General features: G+C 30.3%; 2 protein-coding genes across 2 annotated transcripts; one reads left to right on the top strand and one right to left on the bottom strand.

Moving 5' to 3' along the window:
* Window positions 1-2,722: 2,722 nt before the first annotated feature.
* Dpa (disc proliferation abnormal) lies at window positions 2,723-7,449 on the bottom strand. Its single transcript, XM_076319608.1, has 9 exons — window positions 7,118-7,449; window positions 6,567-6,790; window positions 6,068-6,402; window positions 4,455-5,347; window positions 4,066-4,385; window positions 3,708-3,985; window positions 3,237-3,637; window positions 2,953-3,163; window positions 2,723-2,863 (listed from the first exon to the last, which is right to left on the bottom strand). Exons 2-9 carry the CDS (start codon window positions 6,661-6,663, stop codon window positions 2,768-2,770), a joined length of 2,631 nt encoding a protein of 876 aa, XP_076175723.1. The 5' UTR covers window positions 6,664-6,790; window positions 7,118-7,449; the 3' UTR covers window positions 2,723-2,767.
* A 3,044-nt stretch (window positions 7,450-10,493) lies between these two features.
* On the top strand, window positions 10,494-16,699 carry LOC143150966 (rho GDP-dissociation inhibitor 2-like). Its single transcript, XM_076319609.1, has 4 exons — window positions 10,494-10,680; window positions 11,323-11,511; window positions 11,592-11,816; window positions 12,051-16,699. Exons 2-4 carry the CDS (start codon window positions 11,328-11,330, stop codon window positions 12,248-12,250), a joined length of 609 nt encoding a protein of 202 aa, XP_076175724.1. The 5' UTR covers window positions 10,494-10,680; window positions 11,323-11,327; the 3' UTR covers window positions 12,251-16,699.
* Window positions 16,700-20,237: the final 3,538 nt, after the last annotated feature.

Below are 20,237 nucleotides of genomic sequence, written 5' to 3'. Positions count from 1 at the left end.
GTATCCCGTAGGCAATATGTTCAACCATTTTCTTCTCGGGGCATCTAAATTCAGTTTATTCAACCTCGCGATTCTTTCAAAACAATACTAACTCAAACTTTGACGCGGAATACTCCTGCACGACCCTGCGTTGTCCAGCAACATTCCAAAATTCTCCTCTCCAGAAAACTGCCGGACAGTCGTCCCTAAAAAATCGTTCCAAGTTAACGTGACACTTCCCAACCCATTGTATGTTCAATTATTGCGAAATACACCTTGCTGGTGTCTTCTCAATGATAAACTTTTAAAAACTCTTCAATTTTCCTCACCCACTTTACCACCGATATACTTCTAACTTCCGGATCAAACTCCGGTAGAACCCGTTCATTCTCAACAGTTTAACTTCGTGTTTTTACTGTCTCGAATCTATCTGGATAGCATCCGTCAACGCCAAAGTCAACCGACCAAAATCGGACTCACAGGACATTCCTTAGACTGCCGCTCCCTCGCACAGCTTCGACTCGATGATCTCTCGACTCTTCTCTTTTCAGTATGTTTCCGGGTCTCTTCTCGTCGCACTTTTCGGCCTCTCAAAGTACTGGACCGATAGTGGCTGGACCACCTTGATCTCCTTTTCCGTTCCCGGTAGCGATCCTCCATACTTCTGTACCGGCTTCTGGATTGAGACGAGAACAATCTCGCTCGTGTGCCAGCCCTGTGCAACATTTTCGACTTCCGCTCGTAGTTGCGACTGTTTCTCCTCGAGTGCTTCAGCATCTCACTCTGACACTTGCAACTGTACTACTTCGTGCACTACACTCGCACTAAAGTTCGTTCAAAAGAGTTCGAATCCTACTTCTGAATTGTAGAGAATTAAATGAAATCGCTAAAATATATTTCTGCTAAGTCGGTTACACGCTAATAAAGATCGAGTCAATGCTTCGATGGTTTTTCTTTAAATGATCTTGTTGCTCTCATGTCCAGGTAAACCTCCCCGGTCCAATCTTTATCTCAATGCCCGAGCCTGGTGTATAAACATGCGCATCGACCCGTGATCCCAATCCCTCAAAAGCCTCTTCTACGAACTCGTCAAAGAGTGTTTTTCCGGCTAAGAGCGAGCACGTATCAATAACACGTGCCCATAGTTCATTCTCCGTCACAGCACTGGCTGGTCCGTTTTCGATTGCTTGTCTGTTATTTTGGTCGAGTTGATAGTCTCGCGATGTCCCCAACCGTTACGTCGTTCATCCGAAATATTTTCATGTTCTTATAAAACCAGGTTATACACATTGGGGACGGCTAAGAGGGTAGGAAAGGAGGACGCCCAACAAATGGTTTCCCTTTTACATAGTCGCCTTTTACTACACGCAGGGGATACGTTGAGCCTATTTTTACCCTTAAACCTCCAAAAGATTCATTGTTATTGTTATTGTTATCGTTCTTATTATTGTTATTGTCGTTGTTGTTATTAGTTTACTATGTATATACAGATTGTTATTTAATTTTTATATATTTACTACAGTTATCAATTATCATTACTTATTTAAGATTATAAATAAAGATACCTAATTACTTAAATACAATTATATGTACAATGTACATAGAATTATTTTGTAATACAATACATATATTATATCATACAAAATCTATATTAATTTTAAATTCAATATGTATAGATGATAAATTTATTTTTACAAAAGTTTTGTTTAAATCACTGTAAAATATCATTTGTATTTCATTTCATTTTCTTCTTTTTATTCTCTAAATATTAACATTCGTAATATCTATTGTAAATTATAAAAATGAACAATATAAAATATATATATTTTTTATAAATTGATCTTTCTACACTTTTATTAATATTTTTTTTATGTCAATAATATTATTTAAAATAATCCAAATTCTTACTAATTGGTGTAAATAAAATCATTGAGATTGCTAAAGCTATCAAGAATTCCAAGACTGTGAAGACTTTCAAGACTTCCAAAAAATCCAACACTTCTAAGAACTTTCAAAACTTCGAAATGCTTTGAATCTGCATTACAATATGTATACAGATTTAAATTTATTCGAAATCCCATTATTAGATATGACATTCAAAAATGACAAACATTGATCCAAGACAATCTGAGTTTTGGAAGGCTTTCAATTACAATTACTAACAATAACAAGGGGAAAATCCAAATAAGGAATTTGTATTCCATAGTACAACAATAAGAAGCAATATCCCAAGGAAAAAATCAGATTTGTAACACTGTTACACCACACCAATACGAGAACTCACACACTTTTAATTAATCAGAAATTTTTAGCAAAAAATTCACTTTCTATCATTTTGCAATCATATTCACCTAATCTCTCACCAGGTAATCTTTTTCTTTTTTCTCACTTTAAACGAGTGCTAAAAGGACGTTTAATTAGTTCCAATATCTACTTATTGTGTAGCCTTTAAAGAGTGGAAAAAAAGATTTTAAAGATGTATAAGGGCAAATAAAGACTACTTTAAAGGTGATTGAATGAAATTATGAATAACACCAATTAAAAATGGTTTGTATATAAAATCTTGAAACTTTCTAGTCACACATTGTACATTTTGTACTAGAAGTATCATACAAAAATAAATGTAACTAATGTTTTACAAAATGTACTCAATATAAATATTTATAAAAGAATAATATGAATATATACCTAATAATAGGTATCTATTTAAGAAATGATTTGAACATACTCTTCACTTTTTAAATTTAATTTTATTTATAAAAATAATAAAATATACGTATAAATAAAGTTAAGAAATACGAATACTACTTCTTCCAATTACTGTTATTAATCCATTATCTTGTAGCTCCCTTAAAGCATCCTCAAACATGTCTCTGGTAATCATCTAGCAAAGATATTTAAATTTTGTTTAAACTTATTCTTGAATTAGTATTATTAACATGATATGAAAATTAGGTATAGATTTTTACTGACCAGTTCAGAAGACTGTCTAATTTCACTAAAAAGTTTTTGTTGATTCAATATGTGAACTTTATTTTTGCTTTCAATCAATTTTTGGAGTACATCGCATAACTCCTTCTTCTTTTTCCTGGCTATTGAAGATATACCAGTAGTTAAAATAGTTATATCTAGTTTACCACTTAGTGGATCAATAGCAGATTGTTTCAAAGCTTCTCGGTGCAATCTATTGAAAGAAAGAAAATATTTAAACATTATTTGAATTATTATTAATATTATTCTTTCCTTTAATTACGAACCTCCAAGCTTCGTCAACATCTTGTAATTCCACAATAGGACTTAATCGTACTTTAGCATGCGCTTCAGCCAATCTTATCAGAGATTCTAATTGTCTAGGGTATGCTGTTATTTGTCCACGTCCTCTTCCAACTCTTCTCATATCAACATAAGCTTGTATTAATTTTTGTTGACTTTCTTCATTGAGTACTGGATGAACATGCTCCTTTGCAAATACTACATAATCACGAACAATACTTCTATTTAGGTGTTCGTCTTCATCTTCTTCTGATGTTTTATAATATAAGGACACCATATGAGTTGCAAGTTTACTATCATATATATCACTTTGTGGATCTAACATTAAAAAAATTAAATCAAATCGAGAAAGCAGAGTATGGGGTAATTGTACATTTTCAACCACCTAAAAAAATATGTATATGTATAAATGTTAAAAAAAAATGTTGTAAAATTATTTTATCAATATGATATACAGTTTTATTTTTATTCCATTGTGATTCAGATGGATTAGCAGCAGCAAGTATACTAGTTCTGGCATTTAATTGGCAAATGATTCCAGCTTTAGCAATGCTCAAAGTTTGTTGTTCCATTACTTCATGTAATACTGATCTTGCACTGTCGTTCATTTTATCAAATTCATCGACACAACATACTCCATTATCTGCAAGTCCTAATGCTCCTGTCTGTAATATTAATTGTCTAGTTTCTGGATCTTTTGTTACATAAGCTGTTAAACCAACAGCACTGGAACCTAGAATGTTTATTTGTCACATACATTAATTAATGTTTAATTTAAAATTTTTAACTGTTTATATTTAGCTGTTTATTTACCTTTTCCGCTAGTATATTGCGATCGTGGTACCAAATTATAGACATATTGTAACAATTGTGATTTACTTGTGCCAGGATCACCACAGAGTAATATATTAATATCAGGTCGAAAATGTTTCCCATATATAGTACAAGATTTTCTAGTTCCACCAAATAATTGTAACACAATTCCCTTTTTTACATCATTATTTGCATATATACTAGGAGCAATATGATATGCTAATTGTTCATAAATATCTTTCTTTTGTGATAACTTTTTCAAAATTTCTATTCTCTCTAATGTAAAATTGTGTTCTTTGCCATCTTCTTGGTTATATAATCTACAAATTATTCAAAATAAATAATCTAAAGAGACAAACTTCAAAGGTTATTCAATTATTTTTTCTCACCGTTTGGAGTCGTATTTCCTAAAATGAACCACATCAATATACGTTGTATAGATGGCTTGCAAATTATGTTCAAAATTAGGTTTATGTGTAGCTGCTCTATAAATTCCAGTAACAGAGACTCTGTCTCCAGGCATAACTGCATCTACTAAATTATTATGAGCATATAAAACAATAGTATGTGGAGTCTGTCCTTGTGGCATCTCATCTGGAGCCTCTTGTAACTTAACCAATTGTTTATCAGAAAAGTGACTTAAATTATGTATTAAAGTAAAAGAATATTTGTGCGCACAATGTGCACACACTGTAGGTTCTTTTGTTTTTCCTTTTTCAATCTCAATAAAAGTTGTAAAAGCACAAACGCTACATTTAAAATAAGCTTCTCGCATTTGTGGAATTAATCTTGATACTCTAATCACCATTCCTGGTATTGTAATTAATTGATCTACATCAGAAGGATTTAATTCTCTCATGGTTTTAATCTTAGCTACATTGAAAGGACGCACTTGAATCTGATGTTCTAAAATTGCAGCAGGAAATTTCTCAAAAAATAACTCATTTGCTGCCATATCTAGTGTAGGTATCACTTCCTGCGGATAAGAAACTAATTGTTGATAAAGATGCTCGCCAAAAGTTTTTATATGAGCACAATTGACATTTAAGTATGGTTCTTCTAAAGTGTGTATTTCCTCTAATTTTTGAAGGTACAAGGGTTCTGATAAATTCATATTTTCTGGTAACTCATCATTTTCTGCATCTAAATCAATAAATTTTTCAAAAAACAATTTAAATTGTTCTTTGCACTGACTTATAAGTACATTTGTTCCCCAGACAACTAAATGCAATCCTGTTGTATCACTCTCCGATGTTCCTGGGACTCTCTGTACTTCTGAAATCTATTATCACAATTAAATTATTAATTTGTATTATTAAAATTATATTCATAATATAAAATATTATTAAAAAACTTAATATTATTCAGAATTATCCTTATTGAAGTTTAAGTATAAAAAATGTTTTCAAATTAAAGTTGAATTAGATTATTTAAACATATTTGTTTTAGAGTAATTATTAACCATTTATGATAGATGTATGCTGAGCATTAGGTATTCTATTAGTCTGCTGTTAATAACACTTGAAATGTTTGATTGCTATATGCATCTTTTTGGTAAAATTATTTCACTAACAAAACTATCATTATTAAGACCTAATAAAAAACTATTACAAATATTACATTATTATATAAGAAAATATGTAATATAAAATATAAATACTTATAATACAAACTATAAAATTTAAAATAACTTAAATAAAAATAAGTAAATACTGTTTCTGAAGGACTGATATATTTGACTGGAGCAAAAAACTCTGTTATTTTAGAATATGGTATTCCTGTCTCAAGCTACAAATGTATAAATGTATAAATAAACATCTAAGAATATATTTTATACTAACAAAACATTATATTATATTTCTGAAGCATGCAAAGTATGCTGACTTGTCCATTGAGTAAAATAACAAGTGTCCTTATAATTTTAGCTCATTACCTTATCTTTAAGGATTAATATAAAAAGTTATGTTAATTTAAAACAAAATTGTATTACAAATTCACTCACTGATTCTTGTACTGTGAATTGTCGCAAACGTTTATCTGTATTAATATCAGGTCTATGTCGAATTGGAGTCCCTCGAATTCCACTTCTTGGAGTACGAATTGATCCTAGAGAACTCGGAGTACCATAATTTACAGGGGAAGACAATTGTAAACCATTTTCAGATCCACCACTTGGTCCAAAATGATCACCGGAACCAGTAGTACTATCCCGTTCAGAAGAAGCAACAATTGTGGAAGCTTGGTTTGTGAGTGCTAAAATATTCTGTTTGGTACCACTGATGCCCCATCGTAATGGGGTTTCCACATTATTTTCGACTCCATTACGCACTGCAGTACCTTACATTCAAAATTTTTTAAATAAATATATAATACTTCACAATTGAAATAAAAGAAACCTAATATAATTATTATAACAAAATATAAAACAGTATAATATTATTTTTAACATAATAGCAGTACAAAATGAAACAAATAAAATAACCTCAAAATAAAATACTTACGAGGAGTACCAAAAACAGGCGACCTTATACCTTGTGCTTGACCACGAGGAGTTGTATGTGGACTACCATCTGTTGATGATTGCTTAGGACTTGACATTATTATCTATTATACTTTTAGAATAATTACAACACAAATAAAGAGCGTCAGAATATTTTCCCGCGCTTAAGGTTTTCATCAGAGTCACAAAGAACTTGGGTAACCAAACAAGTTACTTGCAGCAGAACTGAAATGGTGTATATGATATATACATAAATATATACATATACACGTGTATTACAGATACCGAAATGTTTGAATATTTGAACCGAACTGAGACTCAATTTCCGATTCGATCAGAAAACTCGAAAAAACCGAGCGACACGAAAAAACCAAACAGTTCAAAAGAAATCGAACGGTTCAGGAGAAATTAAACGATTCGAAAGAAATCAAAAGGTTCGAAAATCAAGCCTCTTCTTCGTTCTATATCAGACAAATAAAAATTATAAATCTATAATAAAAATAGTAGTATTATGTACATTGACATTATACAATGTACATGCAATATACATACAATGTACTCAAATCATTCAAAACGTTCGATCGTTAAGCCGGTGCGTTCAAACTGCTCATTTTCTTTCAAGCTTTTCTGTTTCTTTGGAGTCATTTAGTTTATTCGAGTTGTTCGATTTACTTAATTCTTTCAAGCCATTTGGTGGCTCCGAGTTTTCGAAATGGTTCGACTATTCAAATCAAGTATAACTCGGTTCGCTTCTTCCAAACTTTCCGACACTTCTATTATGTATAAAGTAAAATGTTGGAGACATATACTGACTCTAAAAAGAGTAAAGAAAAATGGTTTTATAATTGGTAATGCTCGATGATTTTGTCGATTAAAAATTGTAAAATTTGTAGGGAAAATATAAAGGATTAGAGAATACTTGTCCCCGTTCTTCAAAAAGTATATTTTCAATGTTTAACACAAATGAATTATTCAAAACTGTGAAATATGTTGTTAACATCTACTAATGAAGACTAACATCTGCAATATTTTTTTAATAATAACTCTACTGTCAGTTTTTCAATCGTTTGTGGAATCTTTTCCATGTTTTAACACATTATGTGTAGGATTTATAATACACTCCGCTTAAGATACATTACAGCGAACCAACAAGATTCTGTCGCAATCGTTTTTCATCTCACTAAATGAAGTGTAATTCTAATAACTTTTGTGGTAGCCAATATAGAGCAGGTCCATGGATTTTTACTAATTGAAGAGGGTCGCCAACTCCAGTTGCCTTTTCTCTTTCATACATTGCTCTCGCATGTCCTGCGCAGAATAAATGCGCAGCAACATTTCACCGCCAATGCTAATCGTATCACAGAACGCCTTTAAATTAAATAATGAGCGGTCGTTTAAAACGCTGTATAACGTATAGAATAGATATTTCTTAAACGATTAAACTATTATTTATTAAAAACATCTCTGTTACATTTTTAGAATTAATTCTAATACTCGCAACTAATATTTTGAATATATACAGAGTCAGAGTTAAAATAGTACGCTATACATACGAAATATCTTTCACCTCCAAAAAAAGTTTAGAGAGTAAAAATACCTACGTTTATTGTGTAGTAACATCAAGGCCAATGAACGTTTTTAAATACAAAAAAAATTAAATCACTATGAAGCAGTGCAGGAAACACACCATAGCTAAAATTGTACATTGTTAAAGTGTTTCAATAAAATAGTTTAGAATTATATTTACATTAAAAATTAATATCTTGTCGAGAAACCTCGGCTTTGTTTAATATCATACAATCTTTTAAGCATTGATTTTACAAGTTTCCTGTGAAATCGAGTATAATCTCATTTCATTCCTCTACCAAAGCTTTTTCAAGTCAGTTTTGTTTAAAATAATGTATTTTTGAATTCTAATTTCCAATTCATTTCAGATATTTTCTATCACACTCAAATCAGGTGATTCGAGAGAAGTATTAATCACTTTTTAACAATTATATATTAGCCACATCTTCGCGATGTGTGAAATATATTTCGGGTTATTATTAACATAAAATTTAAAACAATTAGAAACTTGAAATTTTCCGGCACTATTATTGAAATTATTTTTTAAAATATTCAGATAAACATATTTATTCATTTTTGTCTCAATAAATGCTAAGTTACCTACTCCAGATGCAGACATATATTTAGTCCCAACCATTAACGATCCACTTCCATGTTTAACTGTGAAATTCAAATTTTTTATTTCAAATTCTTTATTTAGTCGACGCCACGTGGTAATTTTCCCATTGGAATGAAAAACATTAAATTTATTTTCGTCAGTAAAAATGATTTCTTTCCAGAAATTAAAGCCTTTAATTAAATATTCGTTGACGAACTCTAATCTCCTTTTCCTATTTCTCTTACACATAAATGGCTTATTGCGTGCTATGCGACCATGTTAATCCTCTTTTCGTAAAACTCTTTTTATCATTTCTGGATAAACACATTTTTGTTGACATTTCTTCTCTTCATTAGTCAATTTTGATGCATTAAATGGGCATCAACGGGTTCTTTTTCATTTTTCGACATATCTTTCATCGTGTTGATTAAGTTTCTTATTTGGTGCAATTTTTAATTTATTTATAATTCTGCTTTTTTTCTTATATCATTTTATGATGTATTGTATGTGCTAATGCTCCTGGCACTAATTTATGCGATTTCTCTATAATTTTTATCGTTCTCATCATAATTCCTACTAACAATCTGACGCTCTTTTACTGTTGTTTGGTTTATTTTCAAGTTTTCGCTTTACTTTTTTACTTTAACGCTACAGAACGTGTACTAATAAGCCTAAATAGTGTAATATTTAGCCGTTTAGACGTAATCGTGTCAACAACATTTAAAAGAAACATTTTGTTTTAATAATTAAAACGTGATCTGTAAGGGATTTTAAAACATGTTTTTCTGTAAAGAAAATTTTGTGACATTTTTCTTTATTAATACTTTTCTACACTATACAAATTGTGGGTAATCTATCACCAAACGTAATCGACAGTGTCAATTAACACTGCCCGTCTGTCGGCGCATAGGACTTTATACCTTTCGAGAACTAGTGAAGTCTCATTGTAGGCAGATACTTGCCTTTCTCAACTTAAAGTTGTCCTAAGTTTGGAAGTATATACATATGTACCGAGTTCACGGACACGCGGCTCCTGCTTAGCATGTGCAATGGTAGGGGAAATTCAATATGGCGTTTGGGTAGTTGTAATGCTTCTTCTGACCACACTGCCCATACGTAAATAGTCGTCAACCATATGTAGTCGTCAAGCATCATCAAATGTCAATTGCTTTGACGCGTGCCAAGAAAGAAAAAGGTAGCCGAACTTTTAGTGACATTGCCCTTAGCTGGCAAGAATTCTCATAACCAATATATAATAAGGTTATTGATTGATAGACCACTTGAGTCTGATCGAAATAGATTACTACATTTGTTCCACCCACTATACACTATTATACAATAATAAATATTTATTTGTCGAATATCTCCCTACCAATACGCTCTGGTCGCAGTCACGTGATTCTGTTTACTTGCTTATATCGTTAAGTTGAATGGACAGTAATTCTTCGTAATTTCTTAATAAATATTGTTACAATTAACCCATAATATCATGTATAAATTAGAAATAAAATTTTAATAATATGCTGATTAATTTAAAGAATTAATGGATTTAAGAGAAAGAATACAATATTGTACAGTAGATGTACTAAACGCGGGAATTACCTACACTTCAAAGAATTTTCACCAATTCGGTATTTCTAATTTACTACCTAAACTATAGTGAAAAATATAATATTAATAAAAATAAGTAAATAGGAAGTATCATAAGTTTAGAAATATGATAAAGTAATTTTTGTAGATGAAAAATGATAAAGAAATACATGTATGGGAAAGTTAACCTTAAATAACTATCAGAACAGGAAGTACCCGCCCTTTTGAGTCCGCCATATTGTCCATGTCTTCCGCTTTGAGAAGCGAGTCACAGAAGGGTGGCAAACAGGATTAAGAGATTGCTAATAATTCTGTATAAGTTTTCATTTTTTAATCTTTGTTCTAGTACTTTATAGTTAAGGTAAGTCTTATCCAAATATTTCATTTTTTCGCAGACCAAACTATTTCTTATCGGTTACTTTTTAATGGTTTATGATATCATCTAGACATTTTTTACTTTCCTGTCATTTTGCTGTTTCAATATTTCTCGTCTTTTTATGTAATATTTCATTAATTTCTTAACATATTTTCAATCTCTCTATAATATAAAAATATATAAGAAAAACAGGAGGAGCATGTTTTACATTATAATTTTTCCAGTGTATAATCTTTCTAAAAATGTTCTTCTATAGAAACATCTATATAGCCGTGCGTACACGTTATTTATATGTATTTGGTATTCTTCAAATTAATTATTGCCTCCAAATTGTTAAGTATTATGTCGAAAAATCATTATTAGTATAGTAGCTCATATTATACGAATTAGTATTCAAACTATCTTATGCTAATTTATGTTTGTTAAAACCTATAAATACATTTTTTGTAGTTTAATATTGCAGTATATTTAATGCAGTAATATATTAATGTTAATAAATGTAGTATGTATTGAAGATTTCTGATGTCATATTTACTATGGTATAATATTTATATGAAAAATATTATGATTATGTACAAAGGAAAAACGTCAAATATTAATAATGAATACAATATATTTCTGCTGTAGTGAAAATGTCAGAGCTGAACACAGATCATATTGACTCTATGGAAGAAGAATTAGAAGTTGAATCAAACTATAAGCCTCCACCAGAAAAAACGATAGAACAAATTTTAGAAACAGACAAAGAAGATGAAAGTTTACGCAAATATAAAGAAACACTACTAGGAGAAGCAAAGTCTGGCGGTGTTGTTGTAGGTGCGCATTTCATTAAATTGTTAATAATAATTGAAGTGGAAAACTTGGTAAATAAAGAATGATGATATAAACTTTTTCAGATCCAACTGATCCAAGAAAAGTAATAGTAAAGAAATTAGCACTTTGTGTTGTGGACCGACCAGACATGGAATTAGATTTAACCGATGATCTCTCTCAACTAAAGAAACAAACTTTTGTAATAAAAGAAGGTGTTAGTTATAGAATCAGGATTGATTTCATTGTGCAACGTGAAATTGTACATGGTTTAAAATATATTCAAAAAACCTATCGTCTTGGAGTACCTGGTAAGAGTTTCATTAAAGGTTAATTACTAATGAAATGATAAATGCTTTGTCATTAATTTAGAGTTTTAAGTCATTCAATTGAAATTTTGAGCTTAAACTATTATATTTGGTTTCTGTTTAATGTTTTCATTACTAGGTGTCACAGGTAATTTTTAAATTTAATACTTGTGTAATATCTTAAATATTTGTCTACTAAATTTTCATTGATAGCTTTTTCCTTGTATTACATTTCAGTGGATAAGATGATGCATATGGTTGGTTCTTACCCACCAAAAACAGAAGTGCAATCATATACCACCCCAGCAGAGGATGCACCAGCAGGAATAATGGCACGTGGATCATACAGTGTAAGCTCCTTGTTTACTGATGATGACAAGCATGAACATCTGAAGTGGGAGTGGTCGTTTGAAATTAAGAAAGACTGGAAAGAATAAGGTTTCTTTCATAACAGAAAGTCTTATTAACAATCGCGATTAAATTAAAAATGCCAAAAGGGACTCTAATTTTAATAGATATTCAGCCGTAATGCGATGCCATAACTGTATTTTTTAAGTAATAAGAGAAAGAATAACGTTGATATTTATTTAGATACTTTTCCTGAATCGTAAACCTTGAAAGTAAACAATTGGATACAAACACGCGCGGGCGCGCGCGAGTATACTATACTTTATGTACATGTACATGTGCATGTACATGTATGTGTATGTATATGTATATATTATTTTATACCACCAAATCACGTAGATACTATTTTGTAATTGTTTAGATCATGCACAATATTGATCAGTATTTGATTACTCTTGTGGTGTAGTTGCACATACTCTTACTATAATTTTTTGCTTAAGATAGCCGTCAATATAAGATTTTTTTAATACTAAACAAAGTATTTACATATTATTTCATTAAATATGCTACATTCTATTTTAATGCATTTTGATTAACGAAAATGAATTAATTAGTGATAAATATTTTAATTTTCAATCTAAAGAAAAGTTATTTTATGCTACAATTGAAAAATTTAAAACAAAATAGACTTGAAAACGTTAAAAAGTTATTAACTAAAAGCGCACACTTATAATACAGAAAATTTAGAATATACATCAAAAATATTTGTTATATCGTGCATACCGTTATTACATTTTATATGTTCATCATATTCATACTGTACTTGTTATTTAAGTACCGTAAGGTAAACAATAATTTTCCAAATAATTCCAAATTTCAGATTGCAGATTTGATTAAATTACCAATTAATTTTTGTTTCAAATTTAATATTTGCAATATGAAAAAATAATCGTTTCATGATATGTAATTTTAAGAAAATTTTGTAATGTAAGTTGGTTGCAACAATGACAGTCATTACGATTGTGATTTTAAATTACAATAAAAAATCAAGTTGTCAACAATTCGTTAAACGCGAATTTAATATAAAACATTTCATGTACGTTTCATTGCTGTTTTGTTATTACATGTAGCAATGTGTAATAAGTGTGAATGTATGTAAAATTAGCATGAGTTCTTGTTTCTCGTACAGTTGTAATATCATTGTAAGTTTTAATTTGAAGGAACTTAGAAACCTAATTCAGACCGTCATTGATGAGTGTTATATGAAAGTTACTAATTTTTCTATTCTTTGTACTTGTATGAAATAGAGAAATTTATTGTCACTGAATTGGAATCAAGATATTAGTATCATATATGTTCTATTCACCAGTAGTACAGATAAAGTATTGTTCAGTAAAGATTTTTAAAAACTCAATTGGCTTCATTGAAACGATTAGTAAAAATAATCAAAATTTCAAACGTGGTATCGTTAGCATTTCGGCTTTGATCACATTACAACATAAATTCTGGTTTTATACATAATTAATAGAAAGGCAATAATTCAGGAGAATCTAAAATAAAGATATTGAACAACATGTAAATTCTGATACAGTCAATCAATATTTCTATGATTAGGCTTATTGCTAACAGTTTCAATCTTTTATTATCCATACTGGTTCTAAAATAACTTATATTGGCAAAAACAAAGTTATAGTTCTAACGTGCATTTTGTATTATATTTAAAACATAGTTTGAAAGTCTTTTAAAAACAACTACTTCAAACAGATGCATAAGGGTATTTGGTGAAACAGTTATGAAAAAATTGTTATTCCAAATAACTTTTACAGAAAATCAAAGAGAGTGAATATATCGATAACGGTTTAGATTGTAATAAGGATTTCCTTAGAGGATGAAGCTGTTAAAAGTGTGTAGTGTGTATATGGTACTAGTGTGGTGTTTGATTTTTAATTATTTTATGTTAATACATTTTTATAAATAAATAAATTTTTGTACGAATAAATTAACCTTTTCGGTACGGATGGCGATTATAGTCAGTGTTTATGAAACATTTGTAGTAATCAATTAATGCCAGAGGCTGTAGCAAATGCATTGACTAATTGATATTTCGACCATAGAGATTGCTATACCCTCTGACAGTCTGGTACCAAAAGGGTTAAAATATAAATTTTGTATGAATTTATAAAGCATACCATTAATTTTTGTTTTCAGAAATGAAAATAGCTCTTTACATTTTAATGAGTAAACAAATTTCTAAATTTTGTATAAATAAGTAAATAAATAATTAAATATGTAAATTGAACAAAATTTGTTCATATGTACATTGTATATACATTTTTTCTAGACAATTTTTATATAAATAAATAAATTATATGTATTTTCTGAATTTTTTATAATTTTTTTAATGAATACATAAGTTTATAAATTAATTTCTTTCTTAAAATGTGAAGAGCTCTTAGGACAAAAATTAATAAAATGCTTTTACATGCAGATACAAGTTAATATTTCTGTTTTATGTGATAATATCGTAGTAACATATGCCTTTACAGAATAGAATACCACAAGATTTGCAAATAAAATACGGTTGTATATCTGTTTCATCATCAATTCCATCAGAATGAAAGTGTTCAATGTGCGTAGTGTATGGTGTCTATGCAGGTTCGACGTTAAACTTACTAAATAACAACCCGATATTATTTTCAATTTAAAGCCCCCTACTAACTCGTATTACAAATTAAAAATAAATGAAACTTAAGTTTTTAAATTTAAAGTAATATACTTTCAACAGAATATAATAACATCTTGTTACATAAGAATATTATTAATCAAATTACTGCAAGTTTGACATAACCTTTTTAAGTATGTACTGACCTTGTTGTTAAACTAAATTTATTAATTTTAATCAGTTTTTACTTCATTAGTTTGCATGAACAGTTACACTCATATATGATAATCGCATTTTCTTTTTCACTTTTTTTTTTTTTTCTTTATTAAAATGCTTCGATACAGTGAATCATTTGTTTCCGCTTAAATTTGTGTGTGTGTGTGTGTCGGCGCGCGCGCGCGTGTACGTGTGGCATATGTACTATGATTGCGTATTTGTAGGACGCGGCTTTTGTGGCCTATGTACAGGGTAATCTACAGAATATGCCAATTACACCATTTCCAAAACACGAAAATGTATCAAAAATCTATTTAAACAAAAATATTCTATTGTCTTGTATTTTGTGATAGAATTGCATAAAGTTGCGTTTTTGAAAAAGTGTCCTGCATAGTAAAACTTCAGGTTTATGCTAGGTGTAAAGTTATAACTATGTCCATAATTTATAGAATCATCACTCCGGTAATTATTTAGAAGTTAGGCCTACTTACCGATTTAGTTTACTTGTGGATATGATATAGAGGACAGAATTTGGAATAACTTTTTTTTGCATGTACATACAGTTTATTTTAATTTCCGAGTTATTCACAAAATACTTATACTAATGCTATATTGAATTTGGTTTGTATGTATGCAGTTGTAGCAGTGTATGTGAATGTCTAGCAACCGCTTATTTATTAGGTTATTTAATTTAATTCATAAGTTACGGTAAGGCTAATTTTTCTTTTGTCATTGAACGTACTGAATGCGATTTTAAGTCAATTTTGAAAGAATCGATTGCAAACCACTGATGAATTATGAAAATTGTAAGTGGCGATTACTTGGCTTTGTTACTGACGCATACATACTTCACTATGAATGTGCATGTATAGTCACAATTTAACATAGCAGTATCAACAGAATCGTGCAAATATTTAAAAAACTATACATGCAGAGGAAAAAGTTATTTTAAATCTTACCCTCTACAACATATCTACAAGTAATTGAAATTAGTGAGTATGTCAAACTTTCATAATTCTCGATTATAGCAAAGGTGTACTATTAGCTTGATATATTCAAATATTAGAATATATAAAAAGTATACTTAAGCTGAAATACAGGATGATTCAAAGACAGTATTACCACCTAAACGCTTGAGTGACAATCCTGTAGAAGCCTCGTTTTTAATTCACAGTCATTAAAAATCCACCAATCTTCATTACAGTAGTTCTTGTCATCAACCAGCTGATGATACATGGACATTGGTTACTTCATCACTATATAAATACAAGATTATCGCTGGGGTGTTTAAGCGGTGGCACTGCTCTGAGTCCACTAGTGAAAGAATCAGTCTTATAATGTTTTTAATATCTTTAACTTTTTTACTGTTGAACCCGTATGATGATTTCCAAGAAGTGTTTATGCCTTTCTAATATCTTGTGCGAATGTAAAGAACAATATAATCATATGGAATAGAAAAAATTCAAGGTGGTCTCATTCTACATTGAACATAAATTTAGTTGAATTTTAAAGTTGAATGGTGGAAGCACATCATAGCATTCATTGCCAGTGATCCTGTTATTTTTGTATTTTATATGAAAGTGTGTTTTATCCATAAAAATGAGTGGTCTTTCGCGTAGTCATCAAGGAAATGATTCAATAAATAAATTTAAAAAATCAGTTCAAAGTGATAATTCAGCATTATTATCTGTGTCGATTTTCAATGACGAAGAAGAATACAATTCTGAATCAAATTATGATTTCATTCAAATAGACATGGAAAATGTGCCCAATGCACTCGTAAGATTCCTTAGATTATATTGAATATTTTTTTAATACAAACTTACGATTAGCTCAGATTACAGTAAATGAAATCAATAAATATGCTAAAAAGAAACTTGGAAGTATTTGTTTTTTCACTTTTTCACATAGTGAAAAATGGGTAGACACTAATTAAAATGAAATGTATTATAACCCAAAATGTTGTGTAAGGAATCTTTTACAAACTAAAAGCAAATTCTTATTAGTATAACAAAGGAACTATTAATACTTTGTTTTTTTAAGAAATTATATCATATAATCGCTTTTTCTTATTGTAATCATTCCTATATTTTATTGGCAATGGTATTCCTTCGAATTCTTATCTGAACCTTAAATTGTATAAAATTTGGCAAATATGTGAATTAATAAACAACTTATTTATGTTTGCACTCACTAGAACAAGATGTGTCAGTCGATAAAAGCTTGTTGCTCTATAAAGGAAGATTGAATTGGAAGCAGTTTTTATCTATGAAAAAAGCGAGATTTAGAATAAAATTTTACTGTGTGTGGGGTAAAAACAGAATATATTTATTTGTGAATAATATATACAGGAAAAACTACAACTATGAGAGAGAAATATAGAAATTATTCCAAACCCACCAAATATAAAGTAATTCTCTTGCCAGCAGATTCAGAGACAGTGTCGCTGCCTGAACACCGTAGCACTAATCTCGTTGTATACATACAGTCACGGTCAAAAGTATTGGCACCGCTAGCTTTTAATTATATATCTGGAAATAAATAAAAAAACACAATATTCGGTTAATTTTTGTATAAATTGTAATTATGGGGTCTATATTTTTAGAATATTGTACACAATGCATTTTAATTAATTACATAATAAAGAAAGAAAAACAAGAAAATGTATGTATATCAGCAGCTGTTTTCATTGAAACAAAAGTATAAGCACACTTGGAAAACTTGCTTTTCTCTACAAAATATAATGAAACTTTTATAATATTGGTACGCTGTTTGTACGCGGGGAACTTCCTTAGTTTAATAACATTCATATGTTTATTATTTAATCAACTGTTTTTAGAAGAAAACACTAAAACGTACAAAATGAGTCCGAAAACGCAAGAAACAACTGCTTCGGAACGTAAAGTTATAATAAATTTGTTTAAAGAAGAAAATTTGTATTCCACTATTGCGAATATAATAAGTAGTATAGTAGTTTTACAATTAGAAGTATAATCAAATGATTTTCTAATATCGAAAGTATTTATAGTAAACGCTTCATGATGTGATCGCCCTGAAAAGTTAAGTGAACAAAAAGAAGGAAAGTTATTAATATTGTGAAAAAAAATCCTACCAGCTTTTCTACAAAAATTACAGCCACTATTAAAGAAGACTATAATAAGAATGTTCATTCTATAACCATTCGTCGAGTGTTTCGAGACGCAAACGAACGATCAGCAAAGTTAACCTGGAAAAAATTGCTAGAGATTATATTGCGAAAAATAAGGCCTTTTAGGATACTATTTTATTTTCTGATGAGTCCAAATTCAATATTTTTTAAAATCATGGACAAATTTTAGTATGGAGACAGCCTAAAATGGAGCTAGATTTAAAGAATGTGCAAGGCACAAGGGTATTTTAGGGTGTTTTAGGGTTGCATGAACTGAAGTGAGGTTAACGAGCTTTTATTGAACGCATAATGGACGAATACATTTATTTCAATATTTTAAAGCAAAATTTAAGAAAACGTGTACACAAATTAAATCTTGGAGAAGATTTTGTCTTCTAACAAGACAATGACCCCAAACACACCGCTTATATCATACGTCAGTGGATAATTTTTAATACACCACACATTTTACCTACTCCACCACAATCCTCATATTTGAACCCGATCGAACATCTTTGGGCGGAATTAGGAAAACGTGTTCTAAATCACCCCATTACAAGTAAACAACAGTTAAAATAAGTGTTATCGACCGAATAAAATAACGAAAGTACAGAAACTGTAAAAAAATTAGTACATTCCATGCCAGATCGTTTAAAGGCCGTAATAAAAAATAAGGGAAGACATACAAAATATTAAATTAAATATTAGATTACAAAATTTCAAGTGTGCCAATACTTTTGTTTCAGTGAAAACAACTGCTGATGTACATTTTCTTGTTTTCCTTTCTTTGTTATTAATTAAAATGCAATGTGTATAATATTTTAAAATTTATACAAAAATTAACCAAATATTGTGTTTTTTATTCGATTTATTTCTAGATACATAATTAAAAGCTAGCTGTGCCAATACTTTTGTTCACGACTGTATATACAAGAGCGGTATGGTAAGTATTCGTGTTAGGAGAAACAAACGCATTTTTAAATATTTTTTTTATTTATTGTTTAACATAATTTCCTTTTAACTCAATACACTCAGTCCAGAAAAATTCCAACTTTATTAAGTCATCTAAAAAGTAGGTTTTGTCAAACTCTATAAAATAGTCCTTTGTTTCGGTAATGATACCATTTTTTCAAATTCGGGAACGAAAAGAAATCGCATGGGTCCAAATTTGGAGAATAGAGTGGACGAGGCAGCAGTTGGTAATGTAATTCGATTAGTTTTGCTGCGGTGATTATCAACGAGTGTGGTTTCGTTTTTATCCCACTGTGAACAAACACGGTACTCGTCTCGCCTCGTATATTATACGCGTTCAATTGATATGTTTATGTCAGCAATCTCTCTGATCTTCACCCGGTGGTCTGCTAATACGATATCAAAAATGGATGTTTGGTCGCGTTCGATTTCATTGAACCAATATTTGATGGTGGTCATTAAAAGTGCATGGTTCTTATAAACAGCAACAAAAAAAAAAGAATCGTACAGACCGATATTGCTCATTTTTCATGGTTGGAAACAAACGCAAACCTGTCCATTTTAAATAGTTACCAAAACAAAACTACTCGATAAATCTGTCTGAAATTTTAGCAATTGTCGTTCGGAAGATGGGGTCAAATGATGATATACGAACTATGAGTTAGTTCGCCCTTAACCGTTAAAAACCGGTACTTATCACAGTGATTTGGTCCATGTCCCTGTTGTATCATTATCACCCTCTTTTTTTTGGGGGAGAAATCTTCCAAAAACTCTTCCGACACTTTGGGGTGAGGTCAGTGAGAGTGTGAACCTAACTCTGGACTATTTGCTAAAACCTTCGTGTTGTCTTTGTGATGGAGTTGGTAAGTAGAGCCCAACCATTCGGCAAAGTGTAAAAGTACTGATAAAGGAATCAATACCTGGGTGTAGTCATCCTGTTGCTTGCAACTCCACTAAATATACACAATTTACATACCTGGAGGCCGGGTGAGTCCTTTCCAAGTGAAAAGGTAGCCAGCTGCAAAAGGATGATCCTCTGGAAGATGAGCAAGGTCGCGGACTCCTCCATTTGTCTTCT

The sequence above is a fragment of the Ptiloglossa arizonensis genome, chromosome 9 (assembly GCF_051014685.1).
Source record: "Ptiloglossa arizonensis isolate GNS036 chromosome 9, iyPtiAriz1_principal, whole genome shotgun sequence".
Classification (NCBI taxonomy): Eukaryota; Metazoa; Arthropoda; class Insecta; order Hymenoptera; family Colletidae; genus Ptiloglossa; species Ptiloglossa arizonensis.
This window is presented reverse-complemented; position numbering and strand designations above follow the sequence as displayed.

Bases quoted from the DNA above. Each gene is read 5' to 3' on its own strand.
- LOC143150966 (XM_076319609.1), top strand. From the start codon at position 11,328: ATGTCAGAGCTGAACACAGATCATATTGACTCTATGGAAGAAGAATTA. The intron at 11,512-11,591 runs GTGCGCATTTCA...AAACTTTTTCAG, and splicing joins GTCTGGCGGTGTTGTTGTAG to ATCCAACTGATCCAAGAAAA. The intron at 11,817-12,050 runs GTAAGAGTTTCA...ATTACATTTCAG, and splicing joins CTATCGTCTTGGAGTACCTG to TGGATAAGATGATGCATATG.
- Dpa (XM_076319608.1), bottom strand. From the start codon at position 6,663: ATGTCAAGTCCTAAGCAATCATCAACAGATGGTAGTCCACATACAACT. The intron at 4,386-4,454 runs GTGAGAAAAAAT...AATAATTTGTAG, and splicing joins AGGAAATACGACTCCAAACG to ATTATATAACCAAGAAGATG. The intron at 3,986-4,065 runs GTAAATAAACAG...TAAACATTCTAG, and splicing joins GCAATATACTAGCGGAAAAG to GTTCCAGTGCTGTTGGTTTA.